The 13,251-nt window shown below is 45.2% G+C and overlaps 1 protein-coding gene across 2 annotated transcripts in view; it reads right to left on the bottom strand.

Moving 5' to 3' along the window:
* Positions 1-13,251, bottom strand: part of LOC124234250 (trafficking protein particle complex subunit 10) — a 102,237-nt gene that overhangs the window by 29,641 nt on the left and 59,345 nt on the right. For both annotated transcript variants that reach the window (XM_046651499.1, XM_046651500.1), the window contains 9 exons: positions 12,495-12,641; positions 11,733-11,847; positions 10,799-10,875; positions 9,917-10,008; positions 7,612-7,752; positions 7,183-7,295; positions 3,595-4,109; positions 2,369-2,510; positions 776-934 (listed from right to left, as the gene is read on the bottom strand). In XM_046651499.1, the coding sequence (XP_046507455.1) occupies positions 776-934; positions 2,369-2,510; positions 3,595-4,109; positions 7,183-7,295; positions 7,612-7,752; positions 9,917-10,008; positions 10,799-10,875; positions 11,733-11,847; positions 12,495-12,641 (1,501 nt within the window). The remainder of the gene's footprint in view (positions 1-775; positions 935-2,368; positions 2,511-3,594; positions 4,110-7,182; positions 7,296-7,611; positions 7,753-9,916; positions 10,009-10,798; positions 10,876-11,732; positions 11,848-12,494; positions 12,642-13,251) is intronic.

Raw genomic sequence — 13,251 nt, forward strand, 5'->3', positions numbered from 1 at the left:
TGTTTTCCTTGTTCCTTTCTCTTCGAGCAGGTGATGGGCCCAGCAGTGAAGTTCCAGCCCAACTCCTGACGCTCCTATGCACGTGGAAGGGTGTGTCTAGGAAGGCTTGACTTGGGAGGGAAGAGGCAGGAAAATCAGGAACAAAACCCCTAAGACAGAGCGACACTGCATAAAAGTCGGCTGGTAGTGGCTCAGACAACTGTCATTGTGCTCAGTCTAAAGACAGAAAAGGGACACTTCCCACGTGGCCCACTCCAGTACTGTGTGTGTCCCTGCACAACGTGTTCCCACTCCGTCCCACCACCAGATCAACTCCCACTCAAACAGGGCACAGCCTCCTTCCCTCTCGATACCTCATGGCCAGAGATTGGGGAGATGGGACTTTCTTAGCACTCTAACCAGCACCTGGAAAGACTGATTTGCTTTTGCTTTTTCGTGAGGAGGGTTGGGGAGGGTGGAAGGAGGTAGAGGCCAGCCGAGCATCACCGTGGAGCATGGACCCAGGCTATAATGCTGCCTCACAAGTCCTCAGCAAGGTCAGCGCCACCTGGCCACTGAGCACGTGCACAGCTCTCAATCTATCCCTGCCAAATCTAATGCCCCGCCGAGGGGCAGGGTCACCGTCCACCTACAGGCAGGACATTGCCATCAAAAGCCAAAGGGAGGAGAGGTCCTCAGACACCACTTGAGGATGGCAGGGATGACAGGCTGCTTACATCCTCACAGTGCATGACAATGCCAAGAGTTCACCTTTGCTATGTGACTGCCGCCTCACCTCTCGTGTTAGAATAGATCATTGCTCTGTTCTCTGCGTGACACAGGATGAACATGGCTTCCGCGTTGCTGAGCTGGAGGCTGTCCCCGTTTTTTACTGTGTAATGACCAGTAGTGACAGTGAACTTGACCTTCTGAGGAATACCAGCCAAAAGGCTATCTAAAGGGAAGAAGACAGCAATTAGCATCACTATCAACCAAGAGTACCAATGGAGGGCCTACGCTGAGATTAAAAGGACACTCTGTTTCTTCTACTAGGAAAGATTTGTTCACTTGAGATACTCCACAAATTCCCTCAGTTGCCATCCCTCCACCCTCACTCTCCATCTCCGTTACGTGGACTCAGGGTTGAGTGGGCTCTTGCTAGGAACAAGAGCATATGCGAGACTGAGGTCTTAGCACCGCCTGGCTTAGAGAGTTAGTGATCACAGTGGCAACCGTGTTTGAGTCTCAAAATTTACCTGCCAATAAGTTAGTAAGAGAGAATCAGAGAATGATGCTAAAGAAGAGACTAACGATATCGAATGTGCTGCTGCTATTCAGAATTTTCTCTGGCTTTTTCAGGTCAGGCCTGCAGGATCTTTGGTCCACAAACAGTGAGATAGAGGGCATGGCTACCGCTTTCTCCTAGACAGAATGAAGACGTGGAATGAGCTGAGGTTTCTGAGAATCCCCTCCAGGGAAGGGAGAAGGAGGGAGGCAAGAGCTAAGAAAAAACAGACAAGAGGGAGGGAGGGGCTGCAGTGCAAAGCAGAGGCATGAGCACGCCCGGCCCGGCCGGTCTCATCTGGTACGTCCAGGACCTCCCAGCAACAGAGCTCAGCCTTTTTCACAAAAGCTTCTTTGACGGAAGAACTGTTTTGAGAGACTCTTGTGTTCGGCATCCGAGGGCCTTTCTGGCAGCCCTGGGAGAAGTTTAAAAGTAGAGAAACAGGGAGTATGGGAAGAGCAAATAGAGAAAAACAAATGGTTTCCTTGATTTTTTTTTTCCAAATGGAAGAAACCAGGAAATAAATATATTGATTCCAGCCTAAACAACTGGGACACTTGCTCACTCGTGTTTTAACTGAGGGCCACGTGGTCTTCAGTAATTCGTTCACACCAACTCCTTCCAATTTTAAAAGTTAACAACAAGGACAGCAGCTTTGAGTTTCTCAAATGCTGTGCCAGGGGATCAAGTTTAATGAACACTTTCAAAGGAAAAGACTTTTGATCAGAGTATAGAACATAATTAAATCTAGCATTTAGCGTCCTGAACTCTAAGCAGGAAGTTATATTTACTTATTAAATTCTCTGCAGTAGACATTGGCCAATTTTTCTTATTTTCAGATACAGCATCTTTATTAAACATGAAAGTCAGCAATTACAGGAAAGTAAATATTCAGATGAAGAGAAGAGTCACAGCCAGTTAGTTCCCAGGCAAAATTTCTACTGTGCCACCAAAACGCCTCCCGAAGAGGGACACAGCCCGAAGCGCTGCAAGTCTGAAGTTGTAGGAAGCCCTCCTTTCAAGCAACTCCTTGGTAAACGCGTGAAGCACAACACGCACAAGCACAAAACAAGCCCAGCCTCCTGTAGCCTGCGGCCCACTCACCAGCGAGCGGCTCCACGTGCAGCTGCGGCTCCTGGGAGTACACGTCGTACTGTACCAGGGGGTAGATGTGAGGGAGCACAAACCACACCGGGCCCACCGAGGCGCTCAGCTGCCGCAGCGTGTATGTTCCCGGCTCCTTGGCCTAGGGTCAAAAGCAAGCATTTGGAAAGTCGTCACCCATCCTCGTAATTATGAGCTTCCTAAAGGAGGCTGTGCTGGACTCTCTTTGAAATGACCCTGTCTTATCCTCTTTACCCTCCTGCTCTGTGCCTAGACTTCTACACTCGGGCTGTTCAAAAGAGCCCTCAGAATGTCTCAGTTGATGACTTTCTGAGTAACTGACACTCAAATTTGACTTAATGCTGCTAATAACGCATTTTCAATTTCATAAGCTTTATCTGTGGCATTCTCTTCTGACAAGTATTTTTTTAAAGATTGGCACCTGAACTAACAACTCTTGCCAATCTTCTTTTTTTTTTCTTCTGCTTTTTCTCTCCAAATCCCCCCAGTACATAGTTGCATATTTTGGTTGTGGGTCCTTCTAGCTGTGGCATATGGGACACTGCCTCAGCATGGCCTGATGAACGGTGCCATGTCTGCACCCAGGATCCGAACCACGAAACCCTGGGCTGCTGAAGTGGAGCCTGCAAACTTAACCACTTGGCCACGGGGCTGGCCCCTGAGAAGTTATTTAATGGAGACATTCAGCATGCGATTTAAGGCCTGCTCTCAGACTAGACTAAAAATGCAGGCGACAAAGAGCTGTACGTCCACTGGGCAAATCCCCTTCAGTTGGTGGAACTTCGAGGACACGCCGCACTGGGGAAAGAGTTCAATCAGAATGAGTCAGAAGCAACTGTTTTGACATCCATGCAGCTACTAAAGGAAAATCAAGTTTAATATGAAAGTGCGCCATCTTTTTTGAAATCTCCTCATTTTAACAAATGAGGGTGTATTTTAATACAAAGGGAAAAAAAACTAAGTAAATCCAGTGAGAAGACAAATGATGATCTATGTTAAGAACTTCATTCAAAATTTACCAACTGCCTTAAAACTGTATAAGTATAAACGAATTTTTTCAATGTCAGCCTATTTTTCCTTAGGGATAAAACAAAACCAGGGTAACTGGACAGAGGCCCCCTCGATTCTCATCACACTTCAGACAGTTCTGCAAGCTCCACACCCCTTCCTGACGGCCTCCACAGTCACCCCCTCCCCACACATACCTGCGTCCTGAACGTTATCGTATTGGCCCCTGGCTCCAGAGTCACACTGCTACACTTTAGCACGTGGGCCCCGTCCTCCAGGGCCACACCTGAGGGCGCATCCAGAGAGGCGCTGCTTTCCTGCCTTCTCAGGAGCATGTGAACGTTTTTGCATATGATCCCTGTCGTGTGCAAGGAATTATCGGAAGGACTTCTCTCAAACATCTCGTATAGCTCCAGGGCCGGTAAGCTGTTCTGGGCTGCGGGGAAAGGCGAGGGCTCCGTCGGAAAGTGAATGACCCCATTGGATGCCTTGTGCTTGGTAAGCCACTCAGCTGTCTTCCGGTAGCTGTTCTTCTCAATGCTGAAGTGGACGCTGATGGCAATCTGCTCCACGCGGACAGGGACAGGCATCTGACTGCAGATGGTTATCTCCACGGACAAAACACCGCCCACGTGGACCACCGCAGTGGAAGGGGTAAAATGGAGATCTCTCAGTTGTGCAAAAGACTGCATAGGGAGGACTATTTTGTGACCTGCAAATACACATTACCATGTCTTACTTCCCAAGTCACACTGCTGGATGAGAGAGGCAGCAAGACCTTGGCTACCGTCAGGCCAGCTGGAGCGCGCTCAACGTGAGAAGCAAGAAGCAACGATATTCAAGAGATGGTTCAAAGATTCCCAACCTCAAGCCATTGTCACACACACCAAAAAGAGCTCCACACATCAAAAGCACAACATAAACACACACACACATAACGTCTGGAAATCATGAAATCTGAAGAAACAAAGGTTTCTAAGTTCTGCTTTGGCAAACCTAAGAGAAATACAGGTCAGTTAACGTCTCAATTTCAAAACAAAATCGGTAAGTAAGTCCAATTCCTAGAGCTGTTTCAAGGAATTCTACCACTTTCTCACGCACATAAAGAAGTTCTCAAGACAGCTGTGTCCCTCTACGTATCTGGAAATAAATCCAGGTGTTTGCCAGCCTCTGACGTCAGCCAGTGAATCGGGGAGCCCTGCCTCCTGGACCACAGGAGGGCAACGGGGCCCCAGCCCCACAGTCAGCAAGGGGAGAAGAACCCGCCACGCTCTCTGCCATCCCTTCCACCGGCACCTGGTTTGTCTAGAAAATTCACAAGGCTGCCGGACTGACCAGTAAGTATCTAGTGAACACTAATCACCTAAAGGACTTGCTGAGATTGATGCTATAAAACCACAAGAAAATGGAGGACAAGCGCAGAATATTTTACTCATATAGAGATGCCAAGCAACGTGGGTAGTAAAGGCCTAACTGCACAGTCTCATGCACACGTCACATACAGCACACCTGGCACATGGCTCTACCAACGACCAGTTGGGGCACATTAAAGAATCTAAAAAACCAAACAAAGCAAGGCTATGTTGCTCCTGAGAAGCCCATCCAGACGGCCTGACTGGAGTGAAATACACCCTAGCAGTCAATGACCAAATGAACCTGAAGCCAGAACCTTCGGAGACAGTGGCTTCCAAGTAGTTAGTAACTGTTTTGGACTGAATCGTGTTCCCCAAAATTCTTAAGCTGAAGCCCTAACTCCCAATGTGATGGTATTTGGAGGTGAGCCCTTTAGGAGATCATTAGGTTCAGCTGAGATCCTGAGGGATCAGTGCCCTTATAAGAGGAGACACCAGAGAGAGACAACAGAGAGAACTGTCTCTGTCTCCCTCTCCCTGTCTCTGTTTCTCTCTGCCTCTCTGTCTCTCCCTGCCTCTCTCTCTCCCCTGTCTCTGTCTCTCCCCTCTCTCTGTCTCTCCCTGCCTCTGTCTCTCTCTCTCCCCCTCTGTCTCTGCCTCTCCCTGTCTGTCTCTCTTCCTCCCCGTCTCTCTGTCTGTCTCTCCCTGTCTCTGTCTCTCTCCCCGTCTCTCTGTCTCTCCCTGTCTCTCTATCCATCTGTCTCTGTCTCTCCCCTCTCTGTCTCTCCCTGTCTGTCTCTCTCCGCCTCTCTCTCTCCCCCCTCTCTGTCTCTCCCTGTCTCTGTCTCTCTCTCCCCATCTCTGTCTCTCCCTGTCTCTGTCTCACTCTCTCCCCGTCTCTCTCTGTCTCTCCCTGTCTGTCTCTCTCTGCCCTCTGTCTCTGTCTCTCTCTCAGTCTCTCTCTCCCCCCGTATCTGTCTCTGTCTCTCCTCTCTCTCTGTCTCTCTCTCCCCCATCTCTGTCTGTCTCTCCCAGTCTGTCTCACTCTCTCCCCATCTCTCTGTCTCTCTCTCCCCCTCTCTGTCTCTGTCTCTCCCTGTCTCTGTCTGTCTCCCCCTCTCTCTGTTTCTGTCTCTCCTTGCCACACAGGGCAAATCAGGAAGAGAGTCCTCATCAGAAACTAGCCCTGCTGGCATCTTGATCTCAGATGCCCAGCCTCCAGAACCAGGAGACAATCACTGCCTGTTGTTTAAGCATCCAGTCTATGGCACTTGTTATGGCAGCCCGAGCTGACTAAGACAGTAACTATTTTAAATAAGTACTCTTCTTGAAAGACTAAACACAAGGAACTAAATGGTACAATAAATTTACTCTTACCACACTGCATTGTCTATAAAGTATATTTGCCAAAACATCCAGCCTGAATCTACGCCTTTCACATCTACCTTCCTGTTGGACACTCCCACGTGAGAACACCCAACAGAGTCCAGAAGGTGGGACAGTCTATGAGACAACTGGCTCAATATCTTTAACAAGTCAGTGTCTTACAACCCAAACGTCAAACAACGCATGATAAACAAAATGTGGTCTATCCATACAACAGGATATTATTCGGCCATAAAAAGGAATGAAATACTGACATGCTACCACATGGATGGAGCTTGAGAACATCATGCTGAGGGAAGTAAGCTGGTCACAAAAGACCACACAGTGTACGCTTCATTTACACGAAATAGCCAGAATGGGTCGCTACAGGGACAGCAGGCGGACTCGCAGTTGCCAGGGGTAGGATGGAGGCTGGGAGGAGATAAGGATGGGGCTTCTTTTTGAGGTAATAACAATGTTCTAAAATTGACTGTGATGATGGCTGCACCTATCTGTGAATATACTAAAAGTCATTGAATTGTACACTGCAAATGAGGGGATGAATGGTACGTGAATTCTACCACAATAAAGCTGTTATATTAAAAACAGTCAACGTCTTGAAAAAAGAAAAAGAAATGGGAAGAACTGTTCTAAATCAAAAGAGAATTGAGATACTACAATCAGCTACAGGATGTGCTCTGACTGGACTCGACTAAAATAATTTATGAAGACCTTTTTTGAGACAAGAAGGGAGATCTGAATGTGGGCTACTTAGCAGCTGAAGGTAGAACCCTGCCCCTCTTTGGGGTGGCGGGGGACCACCCTGGTTTTCAGGGTGCGCACGCTAAACCGTTTCAGCGTAGAGTGTTAGAGGTGGTCTGGAGTTGCCCTGAAGTTCAGCAAAAAGAAAAAAGTGAAAAGAAAGAAAGATACAGGTACATGTTTGCTACGCAGCAAAATGTTAACAATTGTTCAATGCAGGTAGTTAGTATACATTGTATTATTCTTTTTACTTTTCTATAATATTTGAAAATACCCCTAATAAAAAGTTTTAAAATTGAGTCTTACCTGGGCTCACTGTCTGTTGGCTGGCAAAGCTGAGTATCTCCTGGCAGAAGTATTTCCGTTCCTCTTCAGTTAAGTGGCGATCGCTGGCTAAGAGGCTGCTGGTCTGAAGGTAGCTGGAGTGCAGAGTCAAGGGGCCCAGAGAGGGGGCCTCACACTGAGGGTGCTGCGTGGACAGCCTCTACGGCCTCAGGACCCCTGGACTGCAGCCCCATGTGGATTCTTCTTTTTTTCCTTAGGTTATTAGGAACTCAAAAAGAGATCAAATATGTTGACTAGGCATTTAACTTATATTCGATCCAGTAATTATGTGCAAGGTGGCATTCTTCTCTAATTAGTAGGTGTTTATTAAACACTCAACTATGGGCATTGCTGCTGTACAAACAGAAAGCGATTTTCCTATTTCATGAAAATACTAAACTTAAAGGATACTTTTCAATTTGTCCCAGGTGTTTTTGACATTCGGCTAGTTGCTTCCTTGTGTGTGTGATAGGCAGTGCCCAGCCCTCAGCCAGGTAATTTTTCAATGCTCCTTGAAGATACATTTCTGCCTTTTGTGGAGACTTTTTCCTCCTTGCAATCAACAAACAGAAGATTTCATTATGGTTCATGATAATCAACGAACTTCAACATAATCTTCATGACTTGCCCTCCACCCTTTGCAACCCCACGTCATGACATTTGTACCATCTTTAGACGTCCTTCTCCAACCACTCCCCTGGCAGGAGAAAGGGTACTAAATCAGGAATGCGTAACTGGAGCCGAGAAATGGGCTCACAGTGATAATCCCACACACACCGTTTGCCTAGCATCACACACTAGTCTAAGAACTTTCCTAAGTGAATCTCAGGATAAGAAAAGTGAGGGCATTGTTCACTATTTCAAAAGCTGACACATAAGAACGCCAAGGGTAAAAGAAGGGGAAGAATCTGTCCACAGGTACACAGCTAGTTATCGAGGAAGGCAGGAGACCTGGGCTCCGTGCCACACCACCTAGAGAAGACAGGTCAACGCTGAAGCAGTCTATACGGCCCAGCCAAGAGGAGAGCTTGGGCCGACTCTGAAACCCAGGCAAACAGCACTGAGCGGTGCAGAGACTTACGGAGAACTGTGAAGAAGTGAAGGAGCAGCACATGTCGCCCAAGAGCAGACCTTCCCAGTCCAGTTGAAACCCTCAAGGTGTTCAGAATAAAACAAATGCAAAGCACAATGAACAAGAGCTTGCCGCGGCCTCAGCGACAGCATGGGTGCCCCGGCCTTCCCCAGAGGGGGGGACTACTGAATTCAGGGGACAAAGGCCACCACTAAATAAGCACTCACTCTCTAGGCATCCTTGGAAGACATCCCAGCTTTCATTACCCTACAGTTGAAGCAATCAGAGTTCTCAAATTCTCACATAAATTTTAACCCTATCAAATTGGCGCACTGGTTTTTCTAGACTTTTATGGTTCTCTCCCACCCCCGTTTTTTTAAAGGGGTTGGAACCTTCCATACTTCTTCAGTTACTCTCTCTAGCTGAAGATTCTTCCTTCTAGAGCTGGAAGGGAGTCTACAGACCATTGGGTATCCAGCCCCCGGAGACAGAAGCTGGTGCTCACCCAGCTGGTCTGCGGCCGAGCTGGAACCAGGACCCCAGTCTCCGACCAGCACGTCAGCAGCATCCCACGGGAGCTCCCGGCCTCAGGAGGGACCAGGGTCCCGGCGGGCTCCACTCAGAGTGTCTGAGAATATGGCGTCTTTGCTCCATTAACTAATAACTTACTCCTTAGATACAAAAGATGGAGACTCAAGAGAGTCAAATGCTAGCCAACTCGGCCGTTAGCTGGTTGTGTGACTGGCTAGCTGCTGCAACCACATTTGGAAAACTAGTAAGTTCATTTAGATGATCTATGCATCTCTTTGCAGCCACTTCAATCAGTAAAATTATTCTTTCTTGTTTCATCCAATGAAATTATTAAACAGTTCAAGACGTCATTTCAAACACACATTGCTTTCGAGGAAACTTAAACATCTTTTCCCTTGTAATTTATATCTCTTTCCAGTACTTTGAAAGAGCAATTGATGCCAGCCAGGGTTCTTCTCCTGGATAGGCTGATTTTATCAAACACATGAGAAACAGGCTAAGTTTTTAGTCTTTTCTCTAGAATTCAACTCCAAAGCTGGAGCTAGACTGGAAACGTTTACAGCATTTTATACACACCATCTCTTAGTCAGTCACAAATCGCCTCTCTCTCACAGATACAAGACATGCAGTTACCTGACATCACTGACCTCGAGAATTTCAATCCTCCTAGGAGGCATATGATATAAACTAGAGAAACTGCTATAGAACAAGATATTTAAGGATCCATATCCCAATTTACTTGCCATTGGATGCAGAGTCTTCAATATTTCCTCATAATTATTTAATTAAATAAATTTAATTATAATATGTATATTACATGTATTATTATATTACCTACATATATCTATATATAACATATTATATAAGTTCATTAAATGAATTTAACTAAATAAAAGAAACTCAAAGATCAATAGCAGCTATTAAGGATAATAAGCTAAAAATCTCTCCATTTGGTTTTAGAAGAAATTGAAAAAAAAAAGATTGGTTAACAGATTCTACATTTTTCACTTTACAAATTTATGTACACTTTGTACTAACTCCATACACAACAAATTTTCTCTTACTACATGTAGGAAATGTTTAAAATGCAAAGAAAAGTTCAAAATCAGTTACATGTAAAACTCTGCCAGGTCCTTCCCAACGAGCTTAGCAGACCGAGCCCTCCCGATACTTGTGCACATTTCCATGGTAGCGTGGGACAAATCCTGTGGGAACGCAAAAGACCACATAATTCTCTTCTTTAATTTTAATGCTAGACAAATTCTATCTTTATTTACCCAAAGCTGAAGCAAAAGACTTCCTTATTAACGTGTCATTTTTCACTTTGCATCTATTTTCGTGTTGTTTTAACGTAATGTGAGATTTATACAGTCATTTAGCTTGTGTGTAAATTATGAAGCATAATAAAAGAAACACAAACTCAGCAGGCAGAGAATATTTAACTTTTCAAAGTACTTTCTGTATGTGGGTTACATTTTTAATATTTTTCTCACTTTTTAGCTAACAGGAACACTACAGTCTACCGTCGAACGCTCCCGAGTTAACTGTGACTTGGGAACAAAGCTGATCCACCAAGCTTCTACCTACGTTGCCTTGTAAGGTCTCTCCCAAATTTAAACCCTTTAAAATCAAGCACAATAGCTCTGTTCAAGTCCAAATTATTCCTGTGTACACAGAAAACGATTCATTATCTTTTCTTACAATTTCTATTCTATTGAAGGAGCAGTACCATTTTGAACAAAATTATAAATATCCAAAGATTCTCTTATGCCTAATTATGGCACCACGGATACTAATAAACATTTGATGAACAACAACTATTCCAGGTTTCATCACAGCTCCCTAGGGTACCAAAGAAACTTAAAGGGCCAACAAGGAGGAGGGGGTGGAGATCCCGAAGACCAGTTCACTCCCAGGGCAGAAGGTGATGGAGCAGCAGAGCCTTCTAGGGACGAGTTTTCTGCCACATAGATGGGGAACATTTGTAATACTTACTAAGTAGTGTTTTTCAAAAGCTTCTACTGATGATAATGCTTCTTTGAGTTTCTTATAAGGACTCTGAGCTGTGTTGGCTTAAAAGAAAAGAAATAAGAGTCTTTATTCATGTTCATTACATCCAATCATATGAGTTCACATTTACCCTCAAATGCCAAGGTAGGTGACTCCATCTGATGCTTGTGGAAATGATGAACATGGCCATGCCACTGAAACTACACTGTTACTTGTATTCCTGTCCAATTAACATATTCACGAAATAGTCTAAACTCTTCATTTAATACTTTTATCTTTGATTAAGACTAGAATTTTTAAAAGTACATATTACAAATCCTCCAAAGAATTAAATTACTTCCAAAATGATCTGCGGTGGTCTCAGGTTGAAACAGTACAATGTAAATATTACACATTTTCCCTGACGAATTCATTCAATTTAGTCGGAGTCCTCCCAGCTCATTAGGTATTCTTTACTTTTAGCAGCAGTTTTGCTAAACCATACTCATCACTACATTCACAGGTAAAAGAATGAGTAATGCTCCTTTCAAAGTGCTTTCTTACCCAGGAGTAATTTATTGAGTGAAAGGATTTGTCTGGCCATATTGTTAGAAAGACAGGTCATCTGGAATTGAGAGGGGATCGCTGCACTGGAACTTCACACAGGCTGGAAAGAGTCACGAGCAGCTCACTTATGCCTATTAGAAACTCAGGCACATTTGTAAAAATCCTTCCAATTTCCTAAATTATTTCTAACATTTCTTTATGTTATTAAAAGGTAAAACATCCTGTGTATTAATCCGGTCAGCTAATAATGAGTATAATTCCCCAAATAGTAAGTAATTACATTGGCAGAACTTTAGTTACCACATGCAGGTTACAACCAGCATATTCATTACTTTCCACAGTCCTGCTCACACAGGCACATCTCAGGAAGTACCTGTTTCAGGTCGCTCAGCTCCCAAACCCGCCAAAAGATCAACTGTCCTATTGAGGTCTTCTGAGTTAGGTCCTTTTTCGGACACAAGTCCACACAGATAGCCCAAGGACTTTAGCTGTTGAGATAAACCCACAATTTCAATTAATTTGCCATTAGAGTAAGCAGCAAATTTATATATTTAAATATAAAAATTAAAATCCACCTAATTCTAAAAGAAATCTAGCTCTCCTATCCAAGCGATTCTTATCTGGATATAAAAATATTTCTTACTGGAGTAATCTCAAACTCACACCTTCCCTACACAGTAATTCTCAGAGTGGCTCTGCGGCTGGAATTCTCAGCTTACACCATTTACCTAGCTACATTCTCCCAAGCTTTCAAGGTCTCCCACTCAATCTGCAGCCCCGTGACCCCAGCCCCAGCAGGCCATCCTGTCGCACACACGGGACTGCCATCAGTCACTGAAGCGGAAGCCACTCTGCATTTGTACGCAATGTTCCAGGCTTCACCCTTTTCTCTACCCTCTCCCCCCAGTTCCTGGCCTAGAACCAGCCTTTAGCATAAGCAAAGCAAGCGCTCGGTCTCTGCCGAATAAAGCAAGACTAGCAGGGGAGCATCTCCTCTGGGGCTGCTACTAGACGCCCTAAGTGCCGAGAGCGCCCGTGTGCTGATGGGTGGACAGCACTTCTTCACACAGCTTACTCCAACCGCCCCAGAGCACCGCCCAGGACAGCGCACACGTCTGCGCTCAGCTGCAGTTACCTTCTCCGTGGCATAGCTCCACAAACCCACGGTGTGAGCAATGTTCGAGTCTATCTGCGCCCGGTCACAGCAGCCCTCTATCCTCTGCAACACCTCCAGGCAGCTCAGAAACACCCAGCAGTCCAGAGCGCCAGGCGGGACAGAGACCTGGGAGGGGACAAGTGCAGGTGCGTGAGAACAGCACTCAGGGAAAGCACACACTCCCACACGTTCAAGCAGCGACCCAATCTAACGGTGCTGTCATCTGCAAAGCCACCGGGAGGATAAGGGGATGGCAACCAAAGTGACATCCGCTCACCTATGGAAAGGAGTGATCTGGGTCCAGAGATATTACTGGGCTTCATCTTTCTGATGACAATGAGTGACATGGCAGGGACACAGCTTTCAATAATGCATTTTAAAAAGCTTACTAAGAAAAGAAGCCTACAGAAAGGCCGACTCTCAGCACTTACTCTAAGTTTGAGAGATGTCACATCTCAGTTTGAACAACACATATTATGAAGGGAAGAGTGGCCTTTGCCAGGCAACCACTTGGTCACCTTTCAGAAAGAGCATGTTCAAAACGAGAAATCTGAAATATTGAGTAACTATTAGATGATATTCAGGAATTACTGTTAATGGTAATGCTCTTTTTTACAAACATAATCGCACCAAAAAAAATTAACCACAATTCCTAATTCCTATTTTTTTAGGTGTGAGTATGTTTGTAAAAAAGAGCTCCCGTTGCTTAGAAATACAGACTGAAATATTTACATAC

The sequence above is a fragment of the Equus quagga genome, unplaced genomic scaffold (assembly GCF_021613505.1).
Source record: "Equus quagga isolate Etosha38 unplaced genomic scaffold, UCLA_HA_Equagga_1.0 73442_RagTag, whole genome shotgun sequence".
Classification (NCBI taxonomy): domain Eukaryota; kingdom Metazoa; phylum Chordata; class Mammalia; order Perissodactyla; family Equidae; genus Equus; species Equus quagga.